This window comes from Vitis vinifera, chromosome 10, assembly GCF_030704535.1.
Source record: "Vitis vinifera cultivar Pinot Noir 40024 chromosome 10, ASM3070453v1".
Taxonomy (NCBI): Eukaryota; Viridiplantae; Streptophyta; class Magnoliopsida; order Vitales; family Vitaceae; genus Vitis; species Vitis vinifera.
Genome location: NC_081814.1, coordinates 2,291,576 through 2,310,262, shown reverse-complemented (window position 1 = coordinate 2,310,262; position 18,687 = coordinate 2,291,576). Strand labels below are relative to the sequence as shown.

General features: G+C 32.1%; 1 protein-coding gene and 1 non-coding gene across 2 annotated transcripts; both read right to left on the bottom strand.

Annotated features, from left to right (window-relative positions):
* Window positions 1-2,884: 2,884 nt before the first annotated feature.
* LOC100853772 (uncharacterized) lies at window positions 2,885-5,325 on the bottom strand. The gene is made up of 11 exons (XR_009466752.1): window positions 5,212-5,325; window positions 5,013-5,114; window positions 4,826-4,941; window positions 4,607-4,708; window positions 4,415-4,528; window positions 4,233-4,313; window positions 4,078-4,144; window positions 3,929-3,982; window positions 3,761-3,835; window positions 3,617-3,652; window positions 2,885-3,319 (listed from the first exon to the last, which is right to left on the bottom strand). It is a non-coding gene; the product is annotated as an uncharacterized LOC100853772 (transcript).
* Window positions 5,326-8,473: 3,148 nt separating this feature from the next.
* On the bottom strand, window positions 8,474-9,013 carry LOC100853114 (cysteine proteinase inhibitor 1). Its single transcript, XM_003634968.4, has one exon. It carries the CDS (start codon window positions 8,935-8,937, stop codon window positions 8,581-8,583), a length of 357 nt encoding a protein of 118 aa, XP_003635016.1. The 5' UTR covers window positions 8,938-9,013; the 3' UTR covers window positions 8,474-8,580.
* Window positions 9,014-18,687: the final 9,674 nt, after the last annotated feature.

The following is an 18,687-nucleotide window of genomic DNA, read 5'->3' as shown; positions in this document are numbered from 1 at the left end:
TTCCAGTTATTGATCAATTTACTAATGCTAATCACATATTTTTTAGCCATTTAATCATTCAATTTGTAAGTTATTTAAACTATATATTTAAACAACATTGGTTTGTTCAAACTATACATATTATATTGTATCAGTATCTAAATTGGCCAATATTAATTTGTTGTTCTGCTTGATCATGTATAAATTATCACCTAGCGCACCACCAAATCATATATATATATATATATATATATATAACTTAGACGGATTTATCGGATTAATGGCTAACCTAAACTCAATTCGAATTAAGAAATAATTGATTCAAGTTTAACTCAACCCGATCTTTAACCTAAGATACTCAATCTAAACTCAACCCAAACTCACTTTTTTAAATTCGGGTTAAAAGCAGGTTGATTAGATGAGATTTGGTTTGGTTGAATTGATTAGGTTGTATGATTCAAAATCTATCAATAGTGTTTTTTTTTTAAAAAAAAAAAAAAGTTTATATATTTTTACCAAAATTTAAATAATGATAATAAAAAAAAAATAAAAATAAACTTGTATCTTTCTAAAAAAAATTAATATATATATAAAATATAATTATAATTTGATATTTTTCTTTAAAATCTAAAAAAAAAAAATATTATTTTATAATATATAAATATTATAAAAATATTAAATTAGATTCAAGTTAAATTGGAGTTGTTCAAACCTTAATTCAAGTCTCACCTAAATTGAATTCTGATTCAGAAAATTTAACCAACCTCAATCTAAGTATTGAAAACATTTATCCAGATACATCCAAACATTGAGTTGGAATCCAATAATAACAACTTGTTGAAGGCCCACCCCTAATATAAATAGCTTAAAATACTTTAAGTTCATTGTCATTCCACACCAAGTGGTCGGGGTCTAGTGTATGAAAATCATGGATGGTCTGAGCGTTCCCACTAATGAAAGACCAACCATTGACTACTGTGGACTAGGGGTCTTTTTAAATTCATTACATAGCTCTCAAGAAGAGTGGTGCATGCATGGAAATTTGTTAATCAACTTGATTTATTTTAATTTAGATTTTATATACACACATATTAGATGGAGTTGTTTGGAAGCAGTACCCTGTAAAAGCACAAAAATTTGGAGTGGTGCCATAGCCTGCAACTTCTTCAAATGAAATAATCTGAATTTATTCAACTGAAATCTATTAAATTTATTTGCTCAAGTCTAACTCGATATGGTTCAATCCAAGCTTCCTTTTTAAAATTCAGATTCAAATCGGGTTAAACTTGGGTTAGTAAACATGCATATATTCGGGTTTGTCATGTTAATTATAAACATTACATAAGCTTAATATCTATTTCCCTAAACATTTTACCAATCAATTTATATCTAATAAATTAAAAATCATTAGCAATATTTAATTGATTGGAATTTTATAATTTTTGCAAATAAGTGGCAATATATAAATTTATAACGTCAAGTACTTAATTAATTCAATAATTATAATCAATATAATGAAATTAAAGCTCAAAAAAAAAAAAAAAAAAAACTATCACATAAGATTAGGTGACATTTTCAAGTCTGACAATGAAATTAAGATTAAAAATTAATCATTTAAATAATCTATCATAATCAAACAAAAGGGTGATTTCTCTATAATATTATTTTAATCTCTAATATTTAAAATAATAAATGTATCTTAATATAAATAAAATATGTATTATTAAATAATCTCTCACTCTATCTCTCTCTATATATATACATATGTATATATTCAACTTAAAGTTGACTGACTCCTTAACTTAAGCGCAATTCAATTTTAATTTAGGTTAACTTTTATATTCGACTTAAAGTTGATTGACTCTTTAACTTAAACTCGATTCAATTTTAATTTGGGTTGACCTTTCTCTCTCTCTCTATATATATATATATATATTCAACTTAAAGTTCACTGACTCTTTAACTTAAACCCAATTCAAATTTAATTTGGGTTGACATTTTTTTTCATAAACCCAATCCAAACTATAAATGAATTAAGTAGGATTGGGTTAAACCCTCCTAAATTGTAGCCCTAGCCTATAGCATGTTCCACCGAGCCAGCCATGTGACATCTCCCATGTCGTCTAGTCCTATCCGTTAACTTAGTAAGCCCCTGTGACCCTTTGTGCCTAGGAATTGCCTTCCATGGGATCCAATCACGTAGGGATGGAAAAAAAAAAATTGGCAAACCGGTAACCTTAAAAAATTCAAACCAAATTAAGTTAGTTTTTTATTTTTCAAAATATTAAGATATATTGGTAATTTTATGAAGATATCGAAAATTTTGGTTAGGGTTACAAATATTTTAAATATATAAAAATCAAATTGAATATATACAATTTTGTCTTGGAATGCCATTTGTATTAATAATTGGTCACCCCTGTAACCAAGTTCCTTTGAGGGGTGGTCCCTCTACCGACTAGAGTTCACTAATAGCACACGTCATGCTTCCAAGGAATTCATCATCATCACTAAGCGTAAAATGTTAGATATGAAAGTAGGAATGGCAACGGGCGGGTTTGGGACGGGTCACCCCTATCCCATTCCCGTCCCAAAATATTTAGTTATTTCCCAAACCCGTCCCAAACCCGGGGCGGGGCGGGGCGGGGCATTCCCATCCCCGTTATAGAGTTAGAATTAAATCCCATCCCCGGCCCGTCCCGACCCGGGTATGTGTTGTCGGGGCGGGACGGGGCGGGGCGGGACGGGGCTGGGCTGGGCTGTTCTGGGCTGGGCTGTGCTGTGCTGGGCTATGCTGTGCTGGGCTGGGCTGGGCTGGGCTGGGGTTTTCATCTTTTGTTGATTTGAAGATGTACGTCAGATCAATTTGGATAGTCATAGGAGATGAATTTGCATATTCCCAGGATTGCTAGCATTAACTTTGATTCATATTTCATCTATAATGGCCCATGAAGGAGGAACTTTCATGCCCATTTAATGTCTACATATCAATGTGTGAAAGAGAGAACAAAAATGAATAGACGATGATAGAAACGAATAATTGACTTTTTTTCTCTTTCACCTGCCACCCGGATACCTAATTCACTTCTAGCAGCATGGAAGATCAAAGCACTCTCATCAGTAACCTCTGGGATACTAAAAAATGATCGTTATTATTAAATAAAATAAAATAAAATAAACCCTAAGAACAGTGGTAATTATGATTGTATACAGGTCAGCTTCTGTGAGGGTCAGCTGTGGAATTGGTAGGATTAATTCCCATCTCCTTGTAATATGCTTTTTTGGCATTGGTCATGCGAACTCGAAACATGGTCCACTCTTTTTTACACTTCTCCCTCACCTGGAACCAATAAAGACAGAAATATCCCGTAAACAATTATTGGAATCACCAATTAATGCAATACAATAACAACTATAAACCCAATAAAAAATAAATTTTAAAATAAAGAAATCATGTCCAGCATTTTTGTAAGATGCAGTATAAGGTTCTTGCATTTGAAAATTTGATAGCACTAAAGAAAATTGAAGGTACATGAGCACATGAAAGGAAAGCAGGAGACAAGAGTCTGTAAGCATAATGTTAGCTCTGCTATAAACTAGAAACCAAGTATGTTGTGAAGAAAAAAGTGTAACTAACCCCTTGCCATGGTGCCTTCCCATTCTCCGCTTGCCCCTATAAAAACATAACGGTTACTCCAGTATTCTATTTCATAGATCTTTTCATTACAAAACGTTTATATAAATAAAAATGTAGTAGAAAATTTTTCTGAAGATGATTTACCTGGTTCCCAAGCGAGGGAAAAGTTTGATGAATGATCCATTGAGAATCTACAACTCCAATTTTCTCATGGGCAGGCTGTTTCAAAGACGAGGAAGTTCCAATATGATCATGCATGCTAACAAACAAATGATATAAGAGAATTAGAAGTAGGCAGACATAGGTCAGTACCTCTACACATCTTCTAAGAGCAAAGTCAAGACCCCAACCATGTGCCAGGTCATTCTGCAATTCCCACAGAAAGACACTTAAACTTGATAGTAACAGGTCAATTGGAGCAACTGAGAACTTACTAATTCTAAATTTGAGGATAGATATACCTGAAGCATATGCCACACACACCGCCATGCATCTCTAGAAAATACAGGAGCCATGATCTCAACAAACCTGCATTTGGAAAAGGAAAACTAATAATTTTGTTTCTAATCCATTGTCAGACCATGCAGGAGTGGGAATGAACAGAAAAAATAACAACAGTACTGCTCAAAGCTTTTCATATGCTGCACAGGGAGGCAAATGTGGGTTAGGGCACCAGACCGGTTTCTCCTCTATTTCTCTGGTAGAAAAATGGGGGAAAAACAAGGAGAAAAGGTCATTCCATTAATCTATAATAAGTAACAAATGAAAGGGAACTTTGGTGTTAATGTTTATTCTTACTTGTGGACTTCTCGATCACCTCTTCTTTTTGTCATCTGCCATGTTAACCCTTTATTAGGTTCTAAACCAGGTTGTGAAATCTCCAAGCCATATTTCCTCACTAGTCTTATATATCTGGAATTGGAAAATGACATAAGTTGGGTAGACTGAAACACAAATGCCATAAAAAAGATATTTATGTCCAACACTCACTCTTCTGCATTAAAATGCTCAACTCCTAGATCTTCATCCCAGATAAATATATAGTCATATGGCGCCACAATGTCAGGATGCAGAAATCTTTTGGCATACCACCTAGGACAAAATTGCAAAGAATGAAGTTAAAAGAATAAAACAGACCATAGCTTATTGAAACCTACCAGAAAAAGTGAAACTTCTGTTCAAAAATAATCCTTTGCAGAAGCTCCTTACCATTTTGTTTGTCTCCGAACGCTCACATGAATGGCCCTCTTTGACCACTCAAATTCATCCCATTCAGTTGTTTGACCATCATAATGAAATAGAAGGATGGTAAAGTCCTCAGAGAACTGCACAATAGATATTTAGTAGCAAAAGAGAGACAAATTTAGTAGCAGAGAGGAGAGGGGGAGAAATCAACCTTTTTAACTGCTGCATCAACATTTTTTTTCTGATCACAACCAACAGTAAATGTTACAAGATACTTTGGTTTGATAGTCAGGTCCTTGGGCAGTTTGACAACCTACTATATATCTTTGTGAGAGGGAGAGGGTGCTTACTTCGCATGAAGCAGGAGACTATCCTACTATATATCCATCCACAAAGAAAGAGATCTCCACCCAAATGCCCCAAAAGATCAACCATAGCTCAGCTGCACCCCAGCCAAGATGGGTGATTATCAGGGTTGAGCTGCAATCATCCAAATGATTCAGTACACATTTCTCCATCAGCATCTGGGCTTTTTTTTAGGCATATGAAATGAAGCATTGATTCCCAAAGAGAAAATGCATAACTCAAAATGAATGTTCCTTAGGGTTGCACATCTCTTATATATTCTGCTTGCAACCCATCATAGAGTTCAATCTTATCACAAGATTTTTTAAAGTTTGCATCTACTCAAGGCATTTCTATGAATTTCATCCCATGGTAAGCATGCACATTAGACACATACCCAAAAGTATTTTCATGTTTCCTTTGTATTCTATTAACCCTTGGTTTAACATTTTGAGTCATAGTCCTTGAGATTGATCTTGGTGCTCATGAAAACTAAACAAATCATTCCTTTTCCTTTTTTAAACACCAGGAATGATGTTCTGCCTCCCTAAATGGCTGAAACCAAAAGGAAACCTAAAAATGAAAAACAAAAAATTGGATCTGTATCAACAAAATAATACTCTTCTTTAGATGGACAATTAGGATACCTACTTAGTGGAAATTCAGAAACCCATTTCAAGTAATGGATATGCCTATGAAGTTTTCATTACAAAATGAAAATATTGGCTTATTTATTAACAATTTAATCTGTTCAAGTTCCTCCCACAAAGAGTCTTGATCAATAAAGGTAAGCAGGGTTGCCTAGTGCCATCAAATTAACACAGATATTTTAGAAAGATCTATAAATGTTCTGGAATGTGTATTCCCACCATGTTTGTCAGTTTGGACAAATTTTAGGCAATTAAGAGGCTTACATTTTCAAATATTTTTGTCACAAATGCTTTTTGTAACCTTTGGTCTTTAATTGATTTATGTCTTTCAGGATATATTTTTAGGAGAAAAGACTTTGGTGACTGATCTGCGCTAAGGCGATTTATGGAAGGACTTAGTTGGAAGTTGTATACCATTTAGCATATATGTTAGGAAGCTCTAATGAGTATAAAAGAATGTAGAGGGCACAGCCAAATCATAATATCATGCAACAGGGATAGAACACTGACCAATATGGTAATCTAAGAACATTCATCTTATCCAAGTTCATCTCTTTTAACTTTCCCTTATGGTATCAGATGTCAATCTTCAGATTTCAAACTACTCTGCATTAAAAGATCCATGTCATTGATTCTGGTTTGTGTATAATTTTTTTTCTAGACCTGGTTACTTAAGTATTTCACTTTTTAATGGATTGTGATCAATTTATTTTTCACATTATAAAGGTGAAAATGTTTAGTTAACTATAAATCATGTGTGCTCATAGAATAAGATGAAAGGACTACCGGAATACAAAAGACTGACCTGAATCACGCATCAAGCTTGTGTTCTCCAGGAGACAATATTGGCTGAACTAGTCAGGGTTGTATGTCATGATATACTATTCAAGATCTTTTTTCTTCAAAATCGACTGCCTGCTTCAAATTCAAATGGTTGTCAAATTCAGGGTGACTAGCTCCAAAAGATACAGATGTCTCTGCTGTGTATCTGAAACAGAAGATTAGATGTGAGTCCAAGCATGGGATCGTACTCTTTGTTTAATCATAGGCTATCATGTCTTTTCTCCAAGACTCGATCTAGTACCTTGTGTAATTCCATTTGTCCCGACGATATCTTCAACAGAAATAATTTGTATTGACATCAGAATTCATTTTTAGAGAGCTTTCTCTCATTTTGCTTCAAGTAACAATTATCAATAACATTCCAAAAAACAAATAATAATGATAATCTCATCTGTTCTATGCCATTCACTAAATTTGTTGCATCTTAGCAAAAAAAAATGATTTGAGAGGAATTATCATATCATTCTGAATCTGACAGTCCCAATTTTATTAAATTTAGATAATACTAGAAGGATGCTCATGCTACATTTGTAGTAGACGTGAGTCCACACACATTATTATGCAACAGATGTATGTTAAGCATGTGTTATTCATAAAAATATAAACACCTGAGCCTGAGATAAAAAATGGTATCCAACCAAAAGAGCCGCCAAAAAATAATGCAAACACTAAAGCAAAATCTATGCTGCTCAGTAGTTCCCCCACATCCAAAGACGAGAATCCACTCGAGCAAAAGATCAGAAGCATTAACCCAGTAAGGGAAGCACCTATTACAGAAACCTATTTGGTGGTGTGGTCCATATTCTTTTCTGCTCAGCGAAGCTTCCAATGCTAGCAGATTGACTTTGGTTATTCAACACATCTGCAAAATGGTCATAATATTCTGTAGTATTCACACTTCTTAGTACTTTCACTAATCTTCCTTGTTTTTCATCAATGACAATCTGTCCATCGTTCTTAGAACTTCAATGAATAACTACATATTTGGTATTTAGGGATACTTACATACTTCGTTATTCTGCTGTTAATATGAAACCCTAGAAAAATTTGACGATAAGATCTGTTTCTCAATATGAAGGGAGTGGAAGCATTTGACGATAAGATCTGCTTAGCCCCTATTAAGATTCGCAAGAAACGGATTCAAAACCCTAAATAGCAACCCGAAAACTAATAGAAAAAAAAAATCCTTCAATAATCTGAAACTGGAAATGGAAAAATCCTAAATCTCGTATCTCAGTCCCAAATTAGAAACGGAATACAACACCAAATCAAGGCATCATTCAACAAAAAAATCAACAAAAAATCTTACCGGTTTGTAGATACGTGAAGATAATAGTTGTGATTCTTGATTTCTTGTGAATATGGGATAAACAAGGATGAATCGAGAGGAAATGGATTTTCGAATGGATTATCGGATGGATTTCTCCATTGAGTGGGAGGAAAAACCCTAGCGTCGATAGGAACGAGAACTGAAAGAAGAAGACCTAAAATGAGGAGAGGAAGCTAATATTTATAGGTGGGGGGTAAAGTAGTAATTTCATATTCGGGGCGGGGCGGGGCGGGTAAAATTATAACTACACCCGACCCCGCCCCGAACCCGATTCGGGTTTTTAAAAAAAATCCTGAACCCGGCCCATCCCCGATTGTCATGTTCCTATACCCGTCCCAATAGGGGCGGGGCGGGGCGGGTGACCCGGGAAACCCGCGAAATTGCCATTCCTATCCATGGGATAGTATCCAAAAAACCTGTCCCGAGCAAGATTCCATCATCATCCCTGATCTTATCAACGCTTGATATGATAATTAAATGAATTATTTATAGATCATGATAATATTTCTCAAACCACAGCAGTTATTGCTCTTATTATTGATTTTCTCTTAAAAGACAAAATGCCTATGTAGACCATTACAACACTCATCTGCCACTCCCACATCAAACATCTACACGCGCGTAAAGGAAGTGAGGTTTCTGAAACCCATCCAAGGTTTCTCCCAAACAACTGCTTCATACTTGTTCGAAACGCCGCCGTCCTCCGCCACGACCACAAGCCGGTAATTGGTGCCTGACACCACCTGAGTCTCGCCGGAGACCACGCTCTGGAACTTCAGACTCTCCGTCGCCTGCTTGTTGTGCTCCGTCACGGCGAATTCTCCGATCTCTTGCACGCGTGGGTCGCTAATGTTCTTGATCGGACGCCAGCCACCGGCGAGAGCCTCTGTCCGGGCGGCGAAGCCTCCATTGAGGAGAAGGAGAGCGGCGGTCAGGAATAGGAAAAGAGGGTTTTGCCCCCACGCCATCGTCGTCGATTTTTCACAGTTTTCTCGAATAGAAATATCTGGAAGAGCGGTAAAGAGTAAGGAGAGCCTGGTGGTGGGTTGCATTTATAGGTGTGGAGCGTTTGGATCTGCCCATGAAGTTTCTTGAAATTACAAAAAAAACCACAACAGTAAAAGTAAAAGTACATAAGAAAATTTAAAAATTAATTTTTATTATTTTGTAGTATTAATAAGTTTTATTATATTAATATAAATAAAATAATAAATAAATAAATGATAAGATCATGAATGAGGATTGGGTGAGAGAGATATTTTTCTAGTTGTGGAATCTCATTAAACTTTTGCTCCAATTGAATAAAATTTTTGGGATCATAAGAAGTTTTACTAAAAATAAAAAATTAAAGAAAATTAAATGAAGATGTTTTGACAAAATTACCCTAGGGAAGAGACAAAAGGAAATTAATGTTGATTTTTTCACATGATCTAATAAGATCATAGGCTTGGATTTGCATCTATCTCATAATTGGATCAACTAGTATTAACCTTCTTAATAAAAGAAATCATGTTCAAGTTTGATGGACTAAACCAATGTAACTATTTTATTTAATCTTATCAAAATGATTAAGAGTATGTTTTGCAACTATTTTTTAAAACCATTTTTTATTCTTCAAAACAAGAAAATATGTTTGATAATTGTTTTTTAGAATAACTTTTTGTTCTCTAAAATAAAAAAACAAAAAATTATGTTTGACAATTTAAAAATTATTTTCTATTTTTTGTTCTTAGACAAAAAAAATTATGTTTTCAAATAACATCTTTTACTTATTTTCAATTCTTTTCATTTATTTTTTTTAGGATTATTTTAGAAAATAATTATACAAGTGTATAGAATAATTAAAAATAAAGTATTTGATATAAAAATTATTTTTAAAATATATTTAAAAAATATAAAAAACATGTTAAAAATATTTCAATCCACAAACAAATTTTTGTTTTACAAAATATCATAAAACAGTTTTGAAAAACTATTTTTTAGAACTATTTTAAAAGATAGTTACCAAACATGGCGTGAATCATAATCAAACCTAATGTATATTTAGAACTATAAACTAATTAATTTTCAATATCATAAAGTTTTAAAATTGAATAACTAAATTAATTAAAATAGAATGTTTTATTCTTAAAAATTTAAAGTTAAAAAATTAAATATAATTTTTAAAATTAAAAGTTTACTAAAAACAATAAAAAAATATTTTTTTAAAATATTCTTTAAATTAAAATTCTTAAAAAAAAGTTTAATAACTTGTAATTAAGTTAATGGGTTTAACGTGTGATGAAGGTTGTATTATGCTATTAATAAAGGAATTATTTTCATAACGAGTCATTTTAATATTGTTATTAAACAAGTCATGTTTGGAATGAGTAAATTTCTAATATTTTTATTAAATAATTTTTCAATAGTTTTTTTTTTTACTTCAAATGATTGGGGAGTGAACCAACTTATTTTTCAATGAGTCAAAGATCCCTGTAATCCTACTTCTCACACGAAGAATTTGTTATAGAATTTTGGAGCCCTTTTCACTTCATTTTAAATAGAATTTAAAAATAAATAACGTTTAATCTATTAAGTATTTTTAATATTTTATTTTTTAAAAACAAAAAATATAAAAAAAAAATCTCAATTTTTATAAATAAGTTTTATCTTTGTATATTTAAAAATATTTTAAAATACGTGTACTTTTTCAACAATCAAATAACTATTTTCTAAAATGACCATTTACTTGTTAGGTTAATAATGTCACTTAACCATGAAAACTGATTTAAGATTAATAAAATAATAAATTTTAAAAATTAAAATATATAAAAATAAAATATTAACTTTCATTTCCTTAAATCACACTTGTAGAAAATATAGATTCGAGAAATAGTTGAAAATACTATGAGAGGCAATATTTTATTTTTAAAATTTTAAGTTTTTTTGGTTTTAATTGTATTTAATTTTCAAGTATTTTAGTTTTAATTGTATTTTTAACTTTTAACATTTCTTATTTTATTGTTAATGTCAACCAATAAATTTTTTATTCAATTATAATATATATATATATATATATATATATATATAAAGATGAGAATATGAGTGGATTTATATAATATATAATATAAAATCATTATTAATTAAGGAGTTAAAAAGATTTTGTTTATCACTTGAGGATCCAAGATAATTTTTTTCAAAATGATTTGTATGTCATATTAATAATAAAAATTTATAATATATTTATTTGTAAGATACTTCTATAAAATTAAAATGATAAATTACTTTTTTAACAATTTTATTTAATATTATCAAGTAAAGAGGTATTTTAAAAAAATAATTATTTGACTTATAAAAAAATGTATGTAAATAGATGAAGATAAAATTGATTCATAAAAGTTGAGATTTATTTTTCTATATTTTTTTTTAAAAAAAATTGAGTCAAAAACTCACTTATTTATTTATTTATTAAGTATTAAAAAATAAAGAAAAACTAATACTATTAGGAATAGTGGTTAATGACTGTTGTCCATGTGTGTACATTTGTTAGAATAAAACAAGATTAGTTAGTGTTTTGTTAGAATAAAAATAGAGTCATTTGCTAAGAAGGGTATTTATATACCTTGTTGTAATTATTCCTTTTAGCTAATGAGAAATTCTTTTCTCTGTTAAGTTTCTCACATGGTATCAGAGCGGTCTAGGGCTACAAAATTTCTAGGGTTTTTGAAAGTCAGAAAATAATCGAATAGAAAGTTAGGTTTTCTTTCTTTGGTTTTTCTTGCAGTTTGCTGAAAATTTTAGAGACTAAAAATGCATCATTTACTCTGAAATTTGGAGTCTTGATCCGTAAATGCCTTCGATTGAGGCTCCGATTCAAACCATTGCTTAAGATTCATCAATGGCACCTTAAGAACAGTCAAGATTTTTACCTGTGAGTTTCACACATTCTTTTTCTCTGAAACTTGATAACAACAATTTTCTCATCTGGAAACGACAAGTGGTCTCTGTGATCAAAGGTTATGGATTACAAAGATTTGTTTTTTTTGAGTTTGCAATTCCTCCACGGTTTCTATTGAAAGAAGATGCACAAGTCGGAAATATGAACAAAGCCTTTGTTGAGTGGGAACAACAAAACCAATTGCTTCTTTCGTGGTTGCTCTCATCAATCTCTGAGAAAGTTCTTTCGAGTTTAGTTGGATGTGAAACCTCTTTTCAAGTTTGGGTGAAATTAGAGCAATATTTTTGCATCTCAAACCAGGGTTAAAATCGGACAGTTTAAGGATCAGCTTAGGACTACAAAAAAAGGATCTTTGAATGTTGTTGAATATCTGTCCAAAATCAAGAGCTATGTTGATTCTTTAGCTTCGGTCGGTCACATTCTCACAGATAAGGACCATATTGATGATATTCTAGATGACCTCACTGATGAGTATGATGCTTTCATCACCTCCATCCTTACTAGATCTCAATCTGATACAGTAGAAGAAGTTGAATTTTTTATTATGACACAAGAAGCTAGAATTGAAAAGAACGCAAAATCTCTTGATTCTGCACCAAGTGCCAATTTTGCCTTGTCTTCTACTAATAATGGTTTTGGAGATCGTGCTAGAAGCAATTTCTCCACCAATTTTGGTCAAGGAAGAGGTCAAGGTATTAGTCAAGGTAATGGAGGTCATTTCAATGCTGGAAACTTTGGTAGAGACATAAATTTTAATAGAGGCAAAGGAAATGGTGGCAGATCTAGTTGGAATAATAATTGGAATAATACTGGCAAACCTCAGTGTTAGTGTTGTCGAAGGTTTAGACATGAAGTTGAAAGGTGTTACTACAGGTTTGATCCAAGTTTTGTTAGTCCAACCTCCTCTTCTCAAAATAGTGGTGGTCATCGTGCTTATTTCAGCTAAGCCTCTCCTCATTCCTCAACTTTGTTTACAACACCTGAGGTGTTCAATGATAACTCTTGGTACCCTAATTCTGGTGCTTCAAATCATGTCACTCCAAATGCTTTTTATCTCTGGCATGTCGGATTAGGTCATCATTCTGTTCAAGTTGTAAAAACAATTCTTTCACAGTATAATGTCCCTAATATCAATAAAATGACACCTTCATTTTGTTCATCATGTTGTTTAAGCAAAATTCATAAATTTCCATTTTCTAGGTCTGAAACAGTTTATACTGCTCCTCTACAACTGATTCATTCTGATTTATGGGGTCCAGCTCCTATCCCTTCAAGTGGTGGTTATAGATACTATGTTCATTTTGTGGATGCCTATTCTAAATTCACCTGGTTATATCTTCTTAAAAATAAATCCAATGTCATCCAAACCTTTATCAATTTCAAAACTCAAGTTGAGCTTCAGCTTGATTCCAAAATAAAAGCCTTTCAATCTGATTGGGGTGGTGAATTTAGATCTTTTCAATCATTCCTTACTCAACATGGTATCATTCATGGAGCGTCTTACCCTCATACTCAAGAACAAAACGGAGTGATTGAAAAAAAACATCGCCACATTATTGAAAATGGTTTAGCCTTGTTGGCTAAATCTTCAATTCCTCTCAAATATTGAGATGAAGCTTTCAGAACTGTTGTGTTTCTTCATAACAGACTTCCAACTCCTATCCTGAAACAAAAATGTCCTTTATAACTTTTCTACCAAACCCAACTATTCCTTTCTAAAAGTATTTGGTTGTGCATGCTATCCTAACATTCATTCCTTTAACAAGCATAAATTACAATTTAGGAGCACCGTTTGCACTTTTATGGGATATAGCTTAAGCCACAAGGGGTATAAGTGCTTGGATTCAAATGGCAAGCTGTATATTTCTAGAGATGTTATATTTGATGAAACAACATTTCCATTTGCTCAAACCGATCAATCTTCCTACTCTATCCATAATTCCTCTTCATTGTCCAATTCTACCACATTTGCTAGTCCACCTATTCTAACAATTCCCTCTCAAACTCATTCTCATCCTATTTCACACGCATGTCTTGTTGTTACTTCCATTGGTAGGCCAATCAATGAGGTTGATTTACCTTCTGTTCCTAATGTACATTCTATTTTTCCAGTAACTGATGTTGTTGTGTAGGATATTGTTTCTTCTGGTAATACTAATTTGAAAAAAAGGAAAAGTCAACCAAGAGGTCAAGGGAGTACTCATGTCATGACAACAAAAAGCAAAAATGACATTAACAAACCTAAAGTGTATATTGTAGTAGTAAAGGAACCAGAGACAGTTGAGTTGGATTTACAAAAGGATGAGTGGAAATAAGCCATGATATTTGAGTTTGAAGCTTTGCAAAGAAACCATACTTGGTCTTTAGTACCCTTGCCTGAAAGAAGAATACCTATTGGTTGTAGATGGGTCTATAGGGTTAAAGAAAATCCTAATGGTGGTGTTGAAAAATACAAAGCCAGGTTGGTAGCCAAGGGCTTTCATCAACAAGCTGGATTTGATTTTAATGAGACTTTTAGCCCAATTGTGAAACCAACAACTATCAGGATTGTACTCACCATTGCCTTATCTAGAGGTTGGAGTGTTAGGCAATTAGATATAAATGATGCCTTTTTGAATGGTATTTTACAAGAGGAAGTGTTTATGTCACAACCTCAAGGCTTTGTTGATGAGAAACACCCTAAATATGTTTGTAGATTGCATAAAGCTCTCTATGGACTCAAGCAGGCACCACGAGCTTGGTTTGAGAGACTTCACAAAGCACTTCTACAGTTTGGATTTGTCTCTTCCAAGGCAGATCAATCTCTTTTTTTCAGGATTACATCAACCCATACCACCTACATTCTTGTCTTTGTAGATGATATTTTGATAACTGGAAGTAATGCAGATGTAGTAACTACTCTTATTAAACTGTTAGATGTTAAGTTCTCTTTGAAAGATCTAGGAGAAATAACCTATTTTTTGGGCATTCAAGTTACTCATACAGTGAATGGATTTCATCTCTCTCAACATAAGTATATAAGGGATTTTTTGGTGAAAACTAAAATGTTGCAGGCCAAGGGTCTTTCCACTCCCATGACTAGTGGCTTAAATATTAGTTCCTAAGATGGAGTTCCAATTGAAAATGCCCAACTACACAGAAGTACAATAGGAGCTTTACAATATGTTACCGTAACTAGACCTGAATTGGCATATAGTGTCAATAAAGCTTGTCAATTTATGCAAAGGCCTACCAATGAGCATTGGAAGGCTGTAAAACGCATTCTAAGGTACTTAAGAGCAACCATGGATTATGAAATTCATTTAAAGAAAGCTGCTAAGTTGAGTTCAGTTGGATTTTCTGATGCTGATTGGGGTTCAGACCCTGATGATAGACAATCGGTTTCAGGTCACTGTATCTTATTTGGCATAATATTGTGTCTTGGCATTCTAGAAAACAACAAGCAGTTTCCCGTTCCAGCATAGAGGCAGAATATAGAAGTTTGGCTGAACTAGTTGTTAAAGTAACCTGGATTCAATCCTTACTATCTGAATTGCAGTGCAAAACTCCTAGAATACCAATTCTGTGCTGTGATAATCTCAGCACAGTGTTGTTATCTGCCAATCCCATTCTTCATGCTCGAACAAAGCTCATAGAATTGGATCTTTATTTTGTAAGGGAAAAAGTTTTGAAAAAGGACATAGATGTAAGACATGTACCAACAAATGAATAAGTGGCAAATGTTCTAACTAAAGCAATCTCTAATGGACAGGTTAATCAAATGAGGAACAACTCAAAGTGGAAGACCTTACAACTTTGAGTTTGAAGGGAGATGTTAGGAATAGTGGTTAATGGTTGTTGTCCATGTGTATAGCTTTGTTAGAATAAAATAGAATTAGTTAGTGTTTTGTTAGAATAAAAACAGAGTCAATTAGCTGCTAAGAAGGGTATTTATATACCTTGTTGTAATAATTCCTTTTAGCTAATGAGAAATTCTTTTCTCTGTTAAGTTTTCTCATAAATACAATACTTTAGCATTGAGAAAAACTCAAATGTTTTGGTTTTTTTTTCATTCAATTAAAAAATTTAAGAAATAAGTAACAAGAAAGATAAGTAACAACTTATCTTTGAAACATTAAGAAAACATCCTTTAGGATTGTAATACATGGAGATGATGAAACCTTTTCCCCTCAAAGGGAAATTTATGTCTTCTCAATCATTTCAACTATGATTGTGTTGTTCAAATAAAACTTATACATGCTCTATGTTTACTCTCCACCTTTTTGGTCATGAGTAATTGCTTATATCCTTAAAGAGCTACTATAAATTTATATTGAATTGAAATTGACTTTTGATTCCAACAAGATTGTCATATATATTTTTTAAGTCTCTTAAATATTTTTCAAGAGATCGTGACTTTTTCTTTTTAGTTATCAATATAATTTTCAGATTTTTTTTTTCCTTTTTTTTTTTTTAACTGCAATGGGGAGCAATTGCTACCTTGGATACTGTTTTAACACCAAAGACTAAACATGTCTTCTTATGTGGTTCTAAAAACTCATAAAGTGACAAATTTATTATCATTGATTCATAATGGGAATTGCATGAAAAAAAAACTTTCATTTCCTTCGGCATCCTAAATTTCTTCAACAATTTTTTCTCCACTCAAAAAATGATAGAGAGAATATCGATGCTATGAACTAAGGGAATGATTTGATTCCACCATAGTAGGAAATGTTTGGTTCTCAAAGAATATTAAAGAAAAAAAATGATTTCCTCATATTGATTTTACTATGAAAAATACAAAACAAAAATATATTTTTAAATTCCTATATAAAAAAGTTAAATGAATGAAATGAGTTTAAAGTGAAATAATAAAATAATTTATTTAACTTTAAATCTTTTTTTTCTTTCACTTTTTTTCCTTCTAGTTTTCATATATATTTTATTTCCGTCGCATTTTCCCCATGTAACTTCATATGGGCTTTTAACCCTTTTAAAAAATATCAACATAGAGGGAACCTATAGATACCATAATATATTTATTTATTTAGGAAGTTGACAAGTCCTCGTACACGTGTTTTATTATTTTATTTAGCTATAATACATGCAGATCTTTCCAAGAGGACTTTAAATATTTATTACAAGTTGGACGTGCCAAACAAGGTCTAAGCTCGGCCACCATCATTCCCTGGCAACTGTAGGAAGGATATGAGCCCCTTATCAGACTGCGTCTCCCAAACAAATGCTTGGTACTGGTTGTCATTTGTGGCTTCAATAATGAGGTTGTACAGTGTGATACCCCACTGATTGATCTTCGATCCCTTAATCACGCACTTGAATTTCAAGTGCCCTCCTTTCCTTCTATTTTCCTCCGCCACGGCGTACTTTGCGACTCGATCGTAATCTTTGTTCTCGACCATAACCCATTCTTGGGATTGCAGTTGAACCCCTTGAGCCACTTGAGCCATCGTCCGGTGGTCGGAGACTTGTCAAAGTTGTGGGTTGTGGGTTTTGGTGGAGGTCTGGTGGTGGTGGTGTTGGCTGCTCGAATTTATAGACTTGGAAGATAGAAGGATGGGAATTGCCCTTCTAGGTTCCTGAAATTACGGGAATACTAATAGTGGGTTTGGACAGGGACAGCTGATGTTGATAGTTGATACCATCCTCCAATTTTATTTTATTTTATTTTTTAAAATGAAAATAATTTTATTGTAATTTTTAATTTTAATTTTATTATTTTTAAAAATTGAAAATAATTTTATTGTTTGATGATCTGCTTTTATTTTTTATTTTTGCAATTTGAATGAAAAATTTTGAAATTTTTTATATTCTTAAATTATTTTAAGATAATCTATTTTTTTTTTCCATTGTCATGTGATTATTAAAGATATGTTTTTTAAATACAAAAATACAATTAAAAAAACAAAACATATTTAATAACCAAAAAAAATATTTTTTATTTTTAAAAATAGAAAAAAAAATTAATATAACTTTTTTTTTAGGGAGATGAGGTAACCAATATTGGGACCCAAAATATTCTTATGACATGAATAATTGATAGAAGAATTGTCTATTCCTATTCCTACTGTCATAACATTTTCATCTTCCTTGAATTGATTATATGCCCTAACTCTCCTTCAAGATTAAGTTTACAAATCTTACTCCATATGATTATTCTATTTAGGAATGATATTGGAATAGGATTCAAAAGGAAGGGTCACTCTCATCCTAACCCTATCACGATTATTTATTTAGATATATTCTCATCCTTGTCAATGGAAAAAAAAAGGTAAACAGGGTATGATTGGTGGGTATGAGAATTCTTGGTACCCACCTTGCACCCAATTTAATTTTTTTATTCAAAATGTTTTTAGTTTTTAAAATTTAGATTATATAAAAAATAAATATAATTAAAATTAGAAAATTTTATAATTTATTTCAATAATATATATATTATATGTATTAAACAAGAAAAAATAAAAAAATATTTTTATTAATTAATTATATATAAACTTATCAAATAAAGCAATACTCAAACATATGGCTAGTTTAAAAAAAAGTCACGCATTTGTTCTAAACTTGCTTATTATTTTTTAAAATCCTTCTCACTAGAAATGGTACCCACAAAGACTAGTTTCATTATCATCCCTAAGCTATCATAGGTTTTGGTTTTTTTTTTTTTTCATATCAAACTTGAAACGAATGAAGAATTTCGAGAACCATATTAAGAGCTTTGGCCAGGTAGAAGACCAAGATTTTTGCTTATTATTTTATATGAAAATGTTAAATAAGCTAAAAG

Excerpts from the sequence above, each read along its gene's own strand:
- LOC100853114 (XM_003634968.4), bottom strand. The coding sequence starts at position 8,937 with ATGGCGTGGGGGCAAAACCCTCTTTTCCTATTCCTGACCGCCGCTCTC.